At 41.6% G+C, this 18,497-nt stretch overlaps 1 protein-coding gene across 2 annotated transcripts in view; it reads left to right on the forward strand.

The window, feature by feature from the left end:
• The first annotated feature begins 429 nt into the window (after positions 1–429).
• The window catches only part of LOC134643263 (adhesion G protein-coupled receptor F4-like), a 28,807-nt gene continuing 10,739 nt past the window's right edge, over positions 430–18,497 (forward strand). For both annotated transcript variants that reach the window (XM_063495540.1, XM_063495541.1), the window contains exons 1-14: positions 430–526; positions 1,074–1,146; positions 2,046–2,108; positions 2,390–2,402; positions 2,918–3,055; positions 3,623–3,775; positions 8,623–8,678; positions 8,794–8,852; positions 9,489–9,631; positions 11,488–11,718; positions 11,990–12,232; positions 12,422–12,559; positions 12,945–13,144; positions 13,861–14,046. In XM_063495540.1, coding sequence (XP_063351610.1) covers positions 2,049–2,108; positions 2,390–2,402; positions 2,918–3,055; positions 3,623–3,775; positions 8,623–8,678; positions 8,794–8,852; positions 9,489–9,631; positions 11,488–11,718; positions 11,990–12,232; positions 12,422–12,559; positions 12,945–13,144; positions 13,861–14,046 — 1,620 coding nt within the window. In that variant the 5' untranslated portion in view covers positions 430–526; positions 1,074–1,146; positions 2,046–2,048. The remainder of the gene's footprint in view (positions 527–1,073; positions 1,147–2,045; positions 2,109–2,389; positions 2,403–2,917; positions 3,056–3,622; positions 3,776–8,622; positions 8,679–8,793; positions 8,853–9,488; positions 9,632–11,487; positions 11,719–11,989; positions 12,233–12,421; positions 12,560–12,944; positions 13,145–13,860; positions 14,047–18,497) is intronic.

The raw sequence follows: 18,497 nt of genomic DNA on the forward strand, positions 1-18,497 counted from the left end.
AAAGGCTTAACTCTAGAGAGCTGAAAAAAAACATTTCTCACTACAGCATTTATTAGTTTGTCCACTTTAAGAACCATGCTAATTTTATATTATATACACTGGAATTATCCCTGTCACACAACACACACAAATACACGCACACACACTGAACATTTTTATGAGGCAGGCAGTTGCGCTGTGACCTCCTGAAGGAGAATGCTCGATTTGTTAGACAAATATTCATGGAAAGTTGAAAGGCTCAGCACATATGGAGACATGCCATCAATGCAAATGGTCTTTCAAAACCAAAGCCAGAACATCACTATCTGTGAGGGGATGTGTCCCATAACACATCCCCTCCCAACCAAACACATACGCACTACCCTTAACACACACCCTCTGTTCAGTCTAACTCAGTGTTCATGAGCAATTTGCTCACTTACTTTGACTGGAAATCTGATAGGTGTCTGATAGACATGGAGTGTTGTTTGTTAATAGAAGCAAAGTTAATGGGTTAACAATCGTTTTTGTGTAGAGTGCAGCAAAGGTAAGAATGTTTTATTTGTGTATTTCTTTTGATTTTTGCATTTTTTTTAAGGAAAAGATAACAGAGGTGAGCTCTCACTACCACCTGACTGAACTACACTGCCTTTTGTTTTAAATTATTAGTGTTGAAAGCAATTTAAAATAGATATGTATGGAAAGCCTTAACATGTTTACATTTTAACACTGACCCAGTTATAGTGAGGGTTTGGATTTGCCACAGGCTAAATAAGCACTTTTTCCATAAACTAACTAGTTTCTGACATTTCAAATGAAGTCTCATATATTGTAGCCTTTCAGGTTTTATGTTTTAAATGTCTCCAAAACTTTATCCCTAACCTTTTTGGTTCTTAAGATGTTAAATAATCATATTTTAATATGATCTATAAAGTCATAAATCCTGTAAGTTAAACCTTTAAACGTGAATCTCGTTATGTTTCCGCTATAGAAGCCCCCAGCATGCTATGGTTATAATGAGATACATTACCATTCAGTATCACAATATGCTATTCCTATGATAAGAAGCCCTTTAACCACTGTTTTGTTAACAGGAACTTCCCTTCCAGAAGCCAAATAACAGAACTGAAAATACTTTGTGATTTCACTAAGTGGAGCAGAATCACAGTAAGTGAACAAGTGATGTTTTATATTCAGTTCACTGATTACTTTAGTTTTTTAGTTTACTACATGGTTTGATTTATACATTTACTTTCTGTTTCTGGATTTTAAAAAATGTGTTGTTTAAATCTCCAATATTTATGATACGTTATGATTGGTGATCCAAACACACCGGCCGTGTCTTTGACTCAACAAGAAAATGATGTGGGCATAAGCTATACCGCATCACCAGGCTTGTGTACACAGTGGTGCTATCCTACTGTTGGTGTGAACAGGAATGAACAGTGCACTGTTAAAAGAAAAACCACCAACTTGTTGTTTGTATTCATAGCCAACATGCAAAATGATGCAAACAGGTTTTTCCTAGCTAAATACAAGCTTCCTGTACTTTGGAAGGGAAAGCAGATAGCAGCTGATAAGGGTGTTATGGAAGCTAAGGACAAAAATAGTTTAAGGCTCATAGTTAAATATATGGGAGACCCAGTGCTGACACAGTTAATAAAAATACAATAAAACTTTATGACGAGATTTCAATGAGCTCATGTAGGAATAGACACAGGTGAAGTCTTTTACTGCATTTCAGCTCAGTATTTTGGTTTTAAAACCTCTACCTGTCCACACTTTTAAATCCAGTGCTTTTACTGGCTTCAGAAAACAGAGTTCTAGCTTAGTGGTTATACTTTCCGACACTTTAAGTTCTGACGCTTTCAATTGAGTTCCATTTCATTTATAATGACAAGTCACAACAATAGTTGTGATAGCGTTAATATCCTTACAAATAGGCCCAGTATTTGTTTATGCATCCATGTGCTGTACCTTGGATAAGTTGTGTATTTTATGTATGTTCTTCAGTGAGTGTCTCTCTTCTCAACTTGTCATAACCCTTGTGTGTGTTTTTTGTCCAGGTGATGAAAATGTATTCCAAGGTTTTCATTTTTCTTACCGGAGCTGTGTACATCTACTACCAGGTAGAGAACCCTCTTTAATGGGTTACATTTTTGTATAGGAGTAGAGTTTACCCATCAAGGTTCAAGTTAAATGTAAATAATATTTTTACTATTGTGTGTTATATACTAGTTTAATGTAGAAAATTCAACCTGTTCTATTCCAAATCTCAACTCCACAGTATATTCATATATTCATGTTTATGGAAAGGGATATGATTTGTGTACTTTAATTTGGCTTAACATTGAGTTGTTAGTTTGTCAGAATGATTCATTTTGTGATTTTTCTGGTTTTGACATTGCAGGTCCTTGCACAAGGTAAGCCAGTAAGGTAAAAAGTCAATGTGTTTAAAATGTCTTCAAATAGGCAGCAGGATTAAAAATCCTGGTCATCCCGGGTTTGAAAAAGGTCTAGCAGATTCATTCCAGTGCAACTGTCACCACTTCTGGATTTAGTCAAAGGGGGTTTTCATAAACAAATACACAGTGCTCAAGCCATTTCCTGCCAGTGCAAATCTTTGAGAGTCCAAAATGGAGGGAGTTTGTGTTTCAACACTCATTGTTATGTAGCCTACCAATTCATTTCTTTACACACAGAGCTTTGAGACAGGGCTTGAGGCTGATCACACTGATTAAGTTAAGTTTGTTTAAGAATTATTTTCTGGTTATTTCAAGTAATGATAAGAATAAAAATCTACTGTTTACCAGCTCCAGAAATCTGATAATTCGTTAAATTATGTGGTACATTTATTCTATCTTTCAATCACTTCTTTTTAAATAAGTTGCTAATCATACAAAATAATAACATATATCAAATCTTATTCCTGTTTAAGATATGTACAGCGCTGAGATAATGGTGGAGAGTAATGTCACACTGGATGCCCAGACTGTCCTGTCAGCTATCAATTCAACAAACCTCTCACTGACGAGCGGACAAACAGTACAAATCGTAAACACTGAACTGGTAGCAGGTATGTTTCTGGACCATTATCTTGAATTTGTTAAGTTTTAACAAAAACATTTAAAATGATGTAATCTAACCTAAAAAAAAAAAAAGAATCATTATTGTGGCTTGAACCTATATTTGCCCATTCTTTCTTGACTACTAAGAACAAATCTTAAGTGAACTGAATTCAGGCACTGATTGCGTAAACATTATCTTAAACATGAAAGAGCTGTAGTAACAATTACTGCAATTTGTCTATGACTGATTTTTTTTGTTCTTACAAAAGCCAAAGTTATTGGACTGGACTCTGTGTTAACGAAAACAAAATACTACTGATGGTCATTGTGTTTCTACTAAGCTCATATAAAATTATTAATTTACATTGATGAATAAATATATTTTAAAGTTAGATATGTTTACATTCCGTACTTTGAAAGAATTCAGGTGTCCTTATTTTACAACAGTGTCGTTCAAATCCGAATAATAATGTGCCAATTTAGTTCTGATACACCAGAGTGGCCCTAACTCTCAAAAACAAAACTCAGAAAAATAAAAATGTTTCCTTTTGTTTTTGACTTTTATTTTTTTCTAGAGTGCCTCATTGTTGGAACTGACACCAACTGCAACTGCTCTACAAATTATCTTTGGAGCAATGAAGTGTGCTACAACTACAACTGTTGCAGGGATGCTACTTGCACACAAAATGTATCCTACATCACACCCCTCTGTTCTCCTAAAGTTCAAGGTAGGTCTCCTGATGATGTTTAATTCTTTTTTTCTGTTTTTTTTTTTTCTCATAGTCATTATTGTTGATTATTCTTAGTATTCTGTTGATATAAAATAAGGGTCACTACAACTAGATGTTTTTAGTGTATGACAGTGTTATTATAAATGTTGAAAACACTAAAAGTACTTTTTTGCAAGTAAACAATATTGTTTATTTGCAAATAAATAACAATAATCGACATGTCTTTGGTCAAATTTGCCAACAAAATTGGTGCTGTTTATTGATTCTGGGATTTCTACATATTTGTCACGGTCTGTGTGGCAGACCGTGGGGATGTGAGGAATGAGGACCCAAAATGCAGGACTTGATGATGAAGGCAGTGCGTTTATTTACAGTGATGAAACTCCAAACAACAATAAGTCCCCGGTGCGATCCCGACTCCCGTTCCGTGTCTTCTCCCTTATCCCGTGCTACGTGCTCTGTCTCCGTTCCCCGTGTACTGTCCGTGTGCTGCCTCCTGGTCGCCCCAATGCCTCCTGGGGAAACACGCATACAAAAGGCAGACGTGAGGACAAAATCTAACGGCAGAGTTGCACTAACCTTGCACATTAACTAAGACTGACAGGAAGTCACTCAACGATCCAGCGTCGAGGAGCTCTCAGCCACACTGTTTTGAAGCTCCTCTGACGAGGCTTGATCGGCGCCAGGTGTGTGTGGATTCCTGGGTGTGACCAGTCAGCTGGCAGGGCCACACCCACCAGGCCTAACAGTGCCTGCCACGACCGCACCCTCACACACATGCACACACCCATAAACACCTGACAGTATACAAACACGGAACACAGGACAGCAGACACAACCATGATAACAATAACCACAATAATAATAATAATAATAATAATAACTACAATAGTAGTCCACACTGCTCACGGACCCCGAATCCCTGGAGCTGGGTCCGTGACAGTACCCCCCCTCTAAGGGTCGACTCCCGACGACCCCAAAACAAAACAAACAAAAAACAGGAAAACCAACCCAGGGTGGGCGGCGGGGGGTAACAGGTCGGAGGGCCCCAAAGCCTCTCCGCTAAACAGCCACCACAAAGCAACAAAAGAAAAACACAGTTCAATAGTCCAATCCCCCGGTGCGGTGGCCGCAAACACAGTTCTGGCGGCCGACCTGCAGGACGGCAAAACAAGCGGGACCTGCTGTGGGTTAGGCAGTGGCGGCAAAACAGTTCAGCTGGCCTACCTCTAACTCCTTGATGGAAACGCAGCAGCTCTGGTGGGCGGCCACGTGTCCGGCAGCAGCGGCGAAACGGTTCTGGTGGCCTGCCACGGGTCCGGTGGCGGCGGCGGCGCTGCTCCTCTGGCGGCCTGCCACGGGTCCGGCGGCAGTGGAGCGGCAGCTCCGGTGGCCTACCACGTGTCCGGTGGCGGCGACGCTGCTGCTCCGGCGGGCGGCCACGGGTCCGGTGGCGGCGGCGTTGCAGCTCCGGCGGCCTGCCACGGGTCCGGTGGCGGCGGCGCTGCCGCATCTCCGGTGGGCGCCAATGTAGCACAACACACAATCCACGATATGCTGGCCGTGCTGCTGGTCGCGGAGGACGTGGCGGCCGTGCTGCTGGTCGCGGAGGACGTGGCGGCCGTGCTGCTGGTCGCGGAGGACGTGGCGGTCCCTTCGACCCACCGGGGTCTTCCTCCGATGACAGTGCAGGCTCCTCCGGCTCACCGAGCTCCTGATCAGGCGGCGCAGGCTCCTGCTGCGGCTCGCCGAGCTCCTGATCGGGCGGCGCTCTCTCCTGCTGCGGCTCGCCGAGCTCCTGATCGGGCGGCGCTCTCTCCTGCTGCGGCTCGCCGAGCTCCTGATCGGGCGGCGCTCTCTCCTGCTGCGGCTCGCCGAGCTCCGGCGCTCTCCCCTGCTGCGGCTCGCTGAGCTCCGGCGCTCTCCCCTGCTGCGGCTCGCTGAGCTCCACAGTTGGCGACGCGGGTTCCTCCCGCTCGCTGAGCTCCAGCTCGGGCTCGCTGAGCTCCTCAACAGGCAGTGGCGACACGGCAGCCACAGGCGGCGGATGCGGTGGCAGAGTAGGTGATGTGGATGGTGAAGGAGATGAAGCAGCAGGCAGTGAGGTAGATGCTGCAGGCGGTGATGTAGATGTCGCGGGGGATGATTCAGCAGGTGATGGCTGAACAGACCTCCCCGGACCGCCAGCAGACGGAAGGATGTGCTGTCTGGGTCCTCCCGGACCCTCAGCTAACGAAACTTCAGGCTGGACGGGCTCCTCAGGCCCTCCAGCCGACGAGGCAGGATGCTGGCTGGGTTCACCTGAACCCCCAGCTAGCGAAACTTCAGGATGGACGGGCTCCTCGGGCCCTCCAGCTGACGATACTCGAGGCTGGCTGGGTTCTCCCGAACCCCCAGCAGACGAAACTTCAGGCTGGACGGGCTGCTCGAGCCCTCCAGCTGGAGCAGATGCAGGACCAGAGGCAATTGGGACCCCTGGCTGAGGGTGAAGATGAGTGGCTGACTGAGCTATGGATGATTGAGCTGAAGGTGGCTGCTGATCGGCTAGCTGAGCTGAAGGTGGCTGCTGATCGGCTAGCTGAGCTGAAGGTGGCTGCTGATCGGCTAGCTGAGCTGAAGGTGGCTGCTGATCGGCTAGCTGAGCTGAAGGTGGCTGCTGATCGGCTAGCTGAGCTGAAGGTGGCTGCTGATCGGCTAGCTGAGCTGAAGGTGGCTGCTGATCGGCTAGCTGAGCTGAAGGTGGCTGCTGATCGGCTAACGGAGCTGAAGGTGGCTGCTGATCGGCTAACGGAGCTTCTGGCTGGGCAGCTAACGGAGCTTCTGGCTGGGCAGCTAACGGAGCTTCTGGCTGGGCAGCTAACGGAGCTTCTGGCTGGGCAGCTAACGGAGCTTCTGGCTGGGCAGCTAACGGAGCTTCTGGCTGGGCAGCTAACTGTGCTGGTGGTGAAGTCAGTAGGGTGGCAGCAGCAAACAGTGAGGCGGAGGGTGGTGTGGAGACCTCGGGCAGAGGCGGTACTAATGGCAGCTGCACAGGGCGCATGGCCGGGCCGGGATGCTGTGGCTTGGGCTGTGTAGTGCCGGCAGTCAGTTTGGGTAAAGGCAGCGAGAAACAATCTTTAGCAACACTCTCTATCTCCTCAATCTCTTTTACCCTCTTCTTTCCTTCTTCCCCTTCTATTTCCACCGTCACAGGGAAAGGCTTTAACACACTGATGGAGTTCGTATTACTCCCAGCTGCATTCGGAGCTGCTGGAGCGGGTAGTGGGGTGGAGGCTGCTGTAGGTAGGGTAGATGATTGAACCGCAGACCGCTCAGCTATAGACTGGATGGCTGCCTGAGTAACAGGCTTAGCGGTCTCACAATTCCTAAGTAAACAAACAGATGGAGTGGAAAGTGAAAAATTGTCCTTACAACTCACCACAGCCGGCTGTTGTGAAGTCCGTGAACCCGGCTGCGGTGATGAGCGCCGGCGGCGCGAGCGTCGTTTCTTTAACGATGCCGGGGCCGGCGTCTCAGGCTGCGGGTCCACCAGCTGGTCGGGCAGAAAAGCAGCCTGAGTAGGAGAGTGGAGGTGGAGCGTGTTAACTAGGAAGTCCGCGACGATCGGGTAGAGCGTATCCCATACCCAAGGAAAGCAAGACAGCGTCTCTTTCAGCCGCTTCTCCACAGCGCGACGTAAACTCTCCTCGTGCGCTTCCAGCCACAGGTCACACAGACGATTAACTTTGTCTGTCACCTTGCTCCTAAAACTCTCCATTGAGTCCGCTGGGTCCATGGTGGCTGGATCGTTCTGTCACGGTCTGTGTGGCAGACCGTGGGGATGTGAGGAATGAGGACCCAAAATGCAGGACTTGATGATGAAGGCAGTGCGTTTATTTACAGTGATGAAACTCCAAACAACAATAAGTCCCCGGTGCGATCCCGACTCCCGTTCCGTGTCTTCTCCCTTATCCCGTGCTACGTGCTCTGTCTCCGTTCCCCGTGTACTGTCCGTGTGCTGCCTCCTGGTCGCCCCAATGCCTCCTGGGGAAACACGCATACAAAAGGCAGACGTGAGGACAAAATCTAACGGCAGAGTTGCACTAACCTTGCACATTAACTAAGACTGACAGGAAGTCACTCAACGATCCAGCGTCGAGGAGCTCTCAGCCACACTGTTTTGAAGCTCCTCTGACGAGGCTTGATCGGCGCCAGGTGTGTGTGGATTCCTGGGTGTGACCAGTCAGCTGGCAGGGCCACACCCACCAGGCCTAACAGTGCCTGCCACGACCGCACCCTCACACACATGCACACACCCATAAACACCTGACAGTATACAAACACGGAACACAGGACAGCAGACACAACCATGATAACAATAACCACAATAATAATAATAATAATAATAATAACTACAATAGTAGTCCACACTGCTCACGGACCCCGAATCCCTGGAGCTGGGTCCGTGACAATATTTGTGTGTCAAGTGTCTTTATTGTTACTATACTGTTTTTAATTTCCAAAATAATGCCATGACAAACAACACCCATGTTAAAAGTAATTAAATAAATAACAACGCAAACACTGAAAGTAATAAAAAAGAAACTACCTGAAAAACTATAACAATTAAAAACTAAATTAAATTTAGATAACTAACTTCGATTCTAAGTGAAACTAAACTGACCTTGAAAAAAATTAAAAAGAAAAAAACAGAACTAAAATCTGCTGAATACAACTACATCATGGTTAGATTTTCCCGTTTGCTTTTCACTCTTCTTCTTTTTCCCCATGTTGCTATGTATGCTTGTGTCTGACAACCCAAAAAACTAAGAAATAACTAACTGTAATATTTACAATGAACACAGTTTTCATCAATGGATCAGTACAGACTACAGCATGGGATCAAACCAAAAACACAACGGTATGTCTCATCCTCACATTTGCACTATTCTATAACTAAACTATAAATATAAATATGTTTTCCATTGTCAGATAAGACAAACATATCAATGATTTCATGTTTTTTCTTTTCTTAGCTTCAAATTCAATTTCAACAACTGAATGCTATTCAGTATGTGAACGTTACTGGTCCAAGGTATCGTACTTTATAAAGAAGCATGTTATAAAGTCACTGTTTTGTATTTTGTTTGTTTTTTTCAAAACAACACCACTTCTAATCGTGACACCACTTGGTTTATTATAGGTGAGTTTTTTGTGATGACAATGATACTTAAGCAACAAAGGCTATTGCCACTGAATCAGTGTCAGCCAATGTCTTCAGGGCTGTTTCGGAGACATGACCTTCAACGCTGATTGATGCATGGAAACACTGAAACAGTGGCAAATAACTCTTCGTAAAATTCTGACTTATTAACCATTTCAGTAACTCTGCACATAGCTGATGACAAATGCCAAGTGCCGTTCCCTGGCAATAGAAGGGACAGCAATTGAAAACTGCACTACTTGCAATAAATGGAGAACAAAAGGCTTAAAGTGAGAGAAAAAAAGAGAAACCTCAGGATTCCAAAGAGACTGGCCAAATACTTTTTTGGAGACATTGTAATGTTTAATATAATGGAAGTTTGGTGAACAATGGGAATCAAGCATGTACACTTTCAGAGACTGACAAGTATTACCTTTTAGTGCAAAAGATATGCACAGTAGATACAATGTACTGCTTCTAATGTTAAATTTTCTCTGTAACAAGTATTTTTTCCATCATTCTCTACAGAACCATCTCCACTCCATCATCCACTCAATTCATTGCTGACTTTCAGGTAGCCGTCAGTGTCAGAGTGCCAACTGATAAACTTCAAGGAATAGTCACTAATCTTGAAAAGCAACTTTCAGCTATTATACTTGTGGACACTCTAGGTTAGTAAAAATCCATGTTTTACTATTCTTTCATTTGACTATGTAATGATTCTTGTAAGACTCATCATAGCTTGATCTTCTAATCTATGTATCTATTGCTCTGTACCTTATTTCCATTATGGGTATTGTGTGTTTTGGTACATGTTACCCCATATTTCTACACAATAATTGATGTGTGACAAAATAATTGAGCAGTACAGTTCAGAATGTGACTTGCGTTTCCCAACAATGCAATAGTCTTTGCTATTTTGCTTTTACATGTCTAAAATGAGCCTTCCAGCTCCCAAACTTGACACCCAAAATGTTGTTTTCATATACAGTACCATTTCTATGCATACATCTTCAATAATACTTGATTTGTTAATTTTCATTTTTCAAATTTAATGACATGCAGGTTGATCTGTATTCATCTATTTCCATAAATTGTTGCCTTTTAAGTAGCTCATCACCCACTTCAGTCCAAACTCTCTGATACCACACTTTTCCAGTTTGTTAAGTAATATATTGTAACTAGTTCTGTCAAAATTAACACATTAACGCAACTTAATTCACCATCATGGTCAACGCGATAGAAATTTTTAACGCAATTAATGCATCTGGAGTGAAGAATGAGTCAAAATCCCTGAATTGTCTCTGTCAACACATTTCGGCAGTTTTTTTAAAGTAGAGTTACCTTCGCACATGTGCAAATGGGCAGTTGATCTGGTAGTGACGGGCAGCTGAACCAATCAACTCAATTTGGAAGATGATAAACGCACAATGGCCCTCTCAATGGGACGCGCTTTACATAGCTTTGGTTCCTCGTTTCAAGGACGTGAAGTGCCTCCCCAAAAGTGACAGAGAGAGAGAGGATAAATGTTTAAAGAGTTTTTTGTTAACATGAATGTTCAAGATGTTCAATAAACATGTTAAGTGCGTATATTTTCCCTTTTTTCTCGAGTCTGTTTGCTCAAACAAAATGAAATGTGAACAATATAGAATTAATCAAAATTAATCCACAGTCATCCTGTGATGAATCTGATTAAACATTTTAATTGTTTGACAGCACTAATATATATTATATATTAGCGTATACTTACCTATTAGTATGTAGGTAAAAAAAAGTTAAAAAGTTGTATTTCACAGGAGAGAACCTGTGCTAAAAGATTGAAGAAAACTATTCAAATTCTCTTTGAATTTCAGCATACATTCTTTGTGTTTATTCTGCATTTACTTCATTATATTGCATGAATGTCAGTTACAAGCTTATACATAAAGTTGAAAAAATTTAATTGCAACCAGGCTATTGATCAGGTAATCGCGATTAATTACAGAAGTGAGATTGTGAGATTAATTAGTTTTCTGTATTTTTTTAATCTATTGACAGAACTAATTATGACCAATGGGGTCAAAAGCCTTTAGAGGTCTAGAGGTATTCCAGCTGCACACCTTTAACTGTCTATAAAATGTTTGAGTTCTTCAGTTAATTCCAGTAATGTCAAATATGTTAATCTGTCTTATATGTGGAAAACAGCATAAAACGCTGTGTTATAAAACAAAATGCCCACTTATATTTAGCTATACCAATTTAGCTGAAGTAACATATTTACCTTGCATTAGATTAATGCTGTAGAATAAGTGTTTTGCACTGACTCTGTATCTAATTTTACTTACACGCACATATTAAATTAGAAGACCATATTCCAATAACTTTTCATCAAGACCAGTCACTTTTAGTTTAAATGGTTATTAAAATTATTCTGACTATTCAGTATGAATCAAATATGATTCAGTTTATATGTTGTTGGACAGATAAATCTAAAGTGACCTTTTTAGCCTTTTAAGGATTTCTATTTCCATCTATTATCTTGACACAGGAATGGTCATTGTAGAGGCCCCAGGGACTACAGTTTGCTATCAGTCCACGCCACAACTTGCATGCAAACTTGAGGAGGCCACAGGCAGCGCAGGCTGGAATATGACCACACAGAATCAGCGCTTTGAGCTCAACAGTGGCAGTGTGGTCCAGCTGAATCAGACATGTGCCACATCTATCTACCAATCTTGTATTGGTGTTACACTCAATGGGGTGACAGGCATTTGGGAAGGCAAGTGTTTATGCGTTTTGCTTTATTAAAAAAATTCAGAAATTCAGAAATTAAATATATATATACATATATATATATATATATATATATATATATATACATATATATATATATATATATATATATATATATATATATATTTCTACTCTTGGCACTGTTCCGATTATGGTCAGTACAACAGAAATTGATCGCACATCTCCTGCCATTTCCTGCATCCATGTGTTTAAGTCCAACCCCCAGTTCAGTTGTAACTGCCATGTGTTCCCTGCAGGCACATATGAGTGTGGATTTACGATTGGTTCAATCAGGCACACAGGCAGGACTTATCTGAGTGTGGCCCTCCTGCCTGATACAATTACCCTGAGTACCATGCCTCTTACTATGAACTGTTCAAAGGGTCAGCCAAGTGTAAGCCTCACTGCCAGTGCCATAATCCCAGCAAGCGGTAAGACCTATGACATTTCGTGGAGCTACAATGGTTCGGCAACAAACTATAAAGCCGTACAAAACACAAGTAAGATAAACATACATTTTTATCCTTGAATCTTATTATTCCAACTAAAACTAAAACATCATTTAGTTTTGTTTAATAGATGCCATTAACATAATTCACATTATTCAAAAATGCAAATTTAAAGTAGACCTTACTGCACAAAATCTTCATAGACAAAAAAACCATAACAATTTTAATCTTCTGTTACAGCTTTAGAGGGTTACGTCAACTACACGTTCAGTCCTACCATCCCCTGCACAAAAGGAAGTGGAGTTTATGTTAACATCACTTTTAAAAATGATGTGAATCAAATGAAAAGTGCACAAATAAACATCCCAGCTATCTATGGTATGGATTCTTTAAATTGTTTAATATGTTCACTAAGTTTAAAGAGGACTTATGCTCATTTCCAGCTCCAAATTTTTATTCTACTTGTATGCCAGGGCCTGGTGCAATCCTGTCTGAAAAAAACAGCTCCACTGATGCCACCCTTCATTTAAGCTAACTTTCTTCTGATTGGAAGCCCGATATTCAGCGATATATGACTGAAATGCATAATAGGTCCACTTTAACATGTTTATTGTAAATGTTATTTGTAGTATATTAGCATATGCTCAGCGTTTCGAATTGCATGTGTTAGCAATGACCTATATTGCATCAGCTAATGTCATACATGTGATATATAATATCACTTTTTTAATTTCTTCACTATTTTTTCTTTTTTTAAATTAAGATGGTGTCATAGTTTGTAAACAGATCACACTTAATGAAGATACATGGCCAGAAACCCCAGCTGGAGAAACAGTGATTATTCGAAAATGCCCACTGGGAAGGGTTGGCTATAAGTCCCGGACTTGTATCGGCCCTGCTTGGCAGGACGTGTTCTACAGCTGTGTCAGTGAAGAATTGGACAAAGTTTCAAATGCAGCTCAAGTGAGTGTGTCTACATTTCTCATGGTACTGTATGATATTACAATAAGTTACTGTTTCTGTTTGTTTCTGTATTTTTAGCTTTTGTCATTGCAGTTTAAATACTGCAATGCAAAAGCTTGTAAAATTTCATCTAAGTTTACCTTGATGTTAAAATAAGGCTGGCGAGTACTTGCAGGAGGTTGCTGGCACACACTAGTGTGAAATTGGCGCTAGCAGGTTCCCATGGTTAGCAGTAGTTATCATAATAGATGCACACTTGACTGCAAATACTCATAAGAAATTTACCACTAAGTAGGGAAATTGTGGAAATTATGACGCAAACCAGAAACTGAGAAGCTTTCCCATTTGCATCAACCTGTCACTACAACTCAGAATAAAATTTTGAATGTTCATCATACAATCTGCTGCCAGCTAATCACAAGGAGCTTTTTGTTGCAGATACCACTTTGTGACCAGTTTCATCCAACATTATAAGAAAAGTTTATTAAACTGCTAGTTTGCTAGTTAAAAATCATTTCTACAGGGCATAGCATCTTGAAGTAGTATGGTAATCTTTGGGTAAAGTTTTACATACAGCTCATACAAATTCAAATGTAAAAATATGCCAAGTCATTAAAAGAATGTAAAGTGTCTGTTGTGCCTACTATTGTGAACAATGCAACTGAATTACAAAGATTTGATTTTTTACTTTTTTGCACGCTAATTCTTTTATCTAGGCCTTCCTGAAGGGACTAGGGGCTACCCCAGAGGTGGCCAAGGATATATTTGAAGGGCTAAAAAACAGCTCTGCTTTAGGTTCTGGATCCAGCAACGATATAGCCGACGTTAGCGCCTCGATTGATGTTCTAAATATGATGGCCAAGGCATCAAAAACAACTGTGTTGCAAGACGATATCTTTCCTGTAAGCATGTCTACTTTTTCTGTTATACCTGTATGTTTATGAATTTAAAAGTTCAGGTTTCACTTTAAAAGAAGAATTAATCCTCAACATCTAAGGATCTACTTTGTCAGATCTCATGTCTAACTAACAATTTGTCAAGATAGTTTGAGTCACTGGTGTGCACTGAACTTTACAGACAAATAGTAATAACACCACACAGTAAAAATGCCTCACCACAAATGAACTGCATATTACTGACACATTTTACTTAAAATACCAGAAGTAAAAGTACTTATGCTGCAGAAAACATTTCCACCAGCAGCATTATATGGATTAATTTTACAGACGTTTAAAGTTGAGCTCAATTTAAATACTTTAAATTTTGTTTAATCTACAGTAATATGAAAAAAATGCATTTGTAGTAACAGTCCTGTGAGGACTACATATGAATGATGCCAGAAAAACAAGCCCACACCTTTTTTTAAGTATGGCAAAAAAAATATTGAAAGAACTAGAGAGCGAAAATTTCAGAAGAAATTTTAAGTGTGCCTATCTTACTGCCAATGAGTGTAGTTTGCCATTCATACCACCAGAGGGAATAAAACGCAACATGAGTGTAGTTTGCCATTCATACGACTACAGGGAGCAAAACGCACTAGAGCAGCTATTCTCCACCATGAACTATGGTAAAAACAGACACCGCTCGCACCTCACAGGTGACAGCTTACAGCAGGGGTCGGCAACCTTTCTGATGATGAGCGCCATCTAAAATTTCCTCAGAAGTCAATTTGCCATATGATTGCATTAGCAATAAATTTAATAACGCTCTATATGAACAGTTACACACTATATAAAACAACTTAACAGAATTATATTTGTTCACAGATGTTGGCAGCTATCAGCGAATAGTTATCAGCTATTTTGAAACAAAAAAAGACTTTTTATCCATAACAGCAAATGAACTGTACAACAGAAAATGCAAATGCTGTTTATGGTCTCCTCACAACAATGATAAGAAAAATAAACTGAGCCAATATGGCATGTTTGTTAATACAGAGATACACATGTTAATGTGATCTCTGGTCTCCCACTCAGAGACACAGGTCTCCGAGTGTCCAGCATTCAGACGGCTACCTGAGGACACTCATGTGAGAGAAAATCTGCTCACACAGATATGCAGAGCCAAATACTGTCAATAAGGCCTCTGCAATGTTCTGGAGACAGTTAAACTTGTCAGGTAGTGATGTCCAGCAGGTGAACATGCAAGCTCCAAGGAACACGCACAGCTGTGGATTCCAGCTGCTTCGATGTTGCATTAACTGGCATTAACTCAGCCAGTTAATGGGAGACAAATCCAGCTGCTCATTAAAGCTTTCTGGTTTGATCAGAAAAGAAAACATTGGTCCATACACCTGAAAGTCCCAAAAACACTTTTTTTTTAATGCACCTCCTCAGATTAACTCACTGCGTGTCGTGCCCAGGGCTGGACTGGGACAAAAAATCGGCCCAGGCATTTTGACTAGAGACCAGCCCACCAGGTATTAAAGCCATAAAGCCTTTGAATGAAAACAAACGCTGTTGTGACAGTGATGTACAGTCTTGTTGGTATATGTATGATTTCTATACATTTTACATCAGATAAAAACTGTGGTTGTAAGATTCAGATAATTATTTATTAAAAGCGAGACATTTTAAATGAGAATAAGAAAGAAAAGCATTTCTTTGTCCCCTCCTTTTCCCTGTTAATGCCCTACCTGGCCCCCTGGCAAAACTTTGCTAGACCCGCCCCTGCACAGTTACCAGCTGTCAGCTACTTAGAAAAGGATCCTGGTGTTATTCATGTCACCTAAAAGGTAAACCTGTTTCTCCATCACCTGTTCAGCTCTGATGATTCAGTAAGGACATCTCCTGGTTTCATCTTCATGTTTCCCTCTCACCACGAATCCAAACTGATATCATGACCAGCAGCTTTACAGCTGTGGCTCCAGCAAACATCAGCTGATACTAGAAATTAATATTAAATAAATTCTAAGAACAGCTGATCAAGCTTAAACGTGCTGCTGTTGTTTAACGCAACACCATCGGCCCACCGAGCAAATGCCCGGTATGCCCGATGGCCAGTCCAGCTATGGTCGTGCCATCAGCTAACCCTTCGCGTGCCAGCTGTGGCACGCGTGCCTAGGGTTGCCGACCTCTGGCTTACAGTCTTGCGTAAATATGAAGTGACTTCGTACAGCCCCGATTTGCAGACGCTGTGCACAGAGGTTCAGGAACAGAAGTCCCATTGTATGACGGCAGAGCCAACGATGTTTGCATGAACATGCTTTGTAGCATCTCTTTATTGACCACTTTTCACACATGGTTGCTGTACCCACACAGCCAGCTGTAGCTTTTCAACTCACAGCCCGACACACACCAACACAACAACAGAGAGAGCACAGACTTTAAGCCGGCGAGGCATGATTGCAGATGCCGCTCAGGTGTATCTCCCTTTTGTTATATTTTTCAAAATGTGTTCATTACATAAATAAAATTTAATTTTCTCTGTAGCACTTCATGGATTTCATAAGCAACACAATTTAGTTTTTTATACAAAGCATAAAGGTAAAAAAAAACAATAACAGTGGTATTTTCATTTTATATGTAAAAAAGTATTTGGGGCTTCCAGGGTTTTCTTTTCCATGGAAACTGGGTCCAAATGGCTCTTTGGGTGTTAAAGGTTGATGACCCCTGCACTAGAGGGACCCAAATGGAATACAGCTGATTTTCAAGTCAAATCAAAGTAAACTGTATTTTGATCTCTCCTGTATGCAGTGCAGCATACAGAGAGACAATAGGACGAGGCTGCAGGCACATCACAGCAAAAAAGCTAATAAATAGAAATAAAAGAAGAAAATCAATATATGCTTAAGTCTCAGGGGATCAAGACAAGGTACAATTTAGAATTTACAATTTAAATTTGGAGTGGTTTAAAGTAAACAGTGTAGCAGATTGATATTCTTGGGAGTAAAGAAATGTCCATTAAGCAGCATTCAATTTTGATTTTGATCTCAAAGTCTCAATGTTCTGGAGGGGGGGCAATTTTGCATGCACTTTTTTGTTTTGTTTTGTTTTTTGTTTTTACACAGCGTTCTAATTGGCTGTAGACCATTGTCAATTAATCTCATGCATTATCTCCTGTACAGTACAGAATGCGTTCAGCTTGTCAAATTTACATAAATCTTTGATCGCTAGCAGTGTAACTCTGAAGTGCTGTACTGTATGTTTGTAAGTTTTTTCCCCAACAAACATAACAATGTCAACGAAACGTTTTGCACCATCAAAGGCACCCGCAGGTGCCTTTTCAGCGATTTCAACTTCGCCGATTTCTTCGCCGATTTCAACTATCGCGGGTAATTTTCGGATCATAACTCCTGCGATAAACGAGGGACCACTGTAAATAAAAGGCAAACGCTTACCTTGGCTGAAGTACAGGCATCAAAGGCTCCTTTGATTGGGGGGGGTGTTCTCGCTGGCTTTAATCAGCCAGACCGAGCTCGCTAGCTAGCTGGCTAGCTGTCAACCGGCTCCGAAAACGTCAGAGCACTATTGTGTGATGTCTTGATAAAACGAGCAGATATTTGAAGTTTACACAGCTACATTCTCACCAGAAAATATCTTAAAAGTTTATTTTGTGACCTAGAAACAGTAATAAGAGCAATATGAAAAGTAAGTGACAGCCGCCATTGTTTGACTCGGCAGGGGCGTGCTATGAATTGTAGGATATGGTGTTTTCCACGAAGCATACACCCTTTCAATTACCGTAACTCCTGAATCATTTGTGCAATCTTAAAAATTCCAATGGTTCCTGAAAGCAGCGACGCTGTGCGCTCCGTTGATATTAGAGTCAATAAGGTAATCCCAAGCTCTGGGAAGACAAGGGGACCACTCCCGGCATACCACTAGAGAGAGCCAACACCACAAATGAAGTTTGAAATTCGTTTCAATGGGACCAAAAGATGGAGCCAACACACCACAAATGAAGCTCGCCATTCATTTCAATGGGCCAAAAGTTGCATTAAAATATTAATATTTGAAAAAACATTCAACAAACAAAGGAATGTCTTTGATCATACAGTTTGAACCAAGATATACAAATTTTAAGTACAATAATGGCAACATTTAACAATTTGACTCTAACACCATGGAAAAAGACTTTCGGACTGCCTCAAAGAGATTCTGGCAAACCGTCAGGCGACTCAGGAGGGGAAAGCAGTGTTCTACCTGCACTGTGTATAGTGCGGGTGGAGTGCTGCAGGCTTCGACTGAGAAAATTGTTGGGCGGTGGAAGGAATACTTCGAGGACCTCCTCAATCCCACTGGCATGTTTTCCGTGGTGGAAGCAGAGTCTGGGGACAAAGGGGATGACCCGCCAATCTCTGGGGGTGAGGTCACTGAGGCAGGTAAAGAACTCCTTGGTGGCAGAGCCCCTG

Source organism: Pelmatolapia mariae, linkage group LG15, assembly GCF_036321145.2.
Source record: "Pelmatolapia mariae isolate MD_Pm_ZW linkage group LG15, Pm_UMD_F_2, whole genome shotgun sequence".
Taxonomy (NCBI): domain Eukaryota; kingdom Metazoa; phylum Chordata; class Actinopteri; order Cichliformes; family Cichlidae; genus Pelmatolapia; species Pelmatolapia mariae.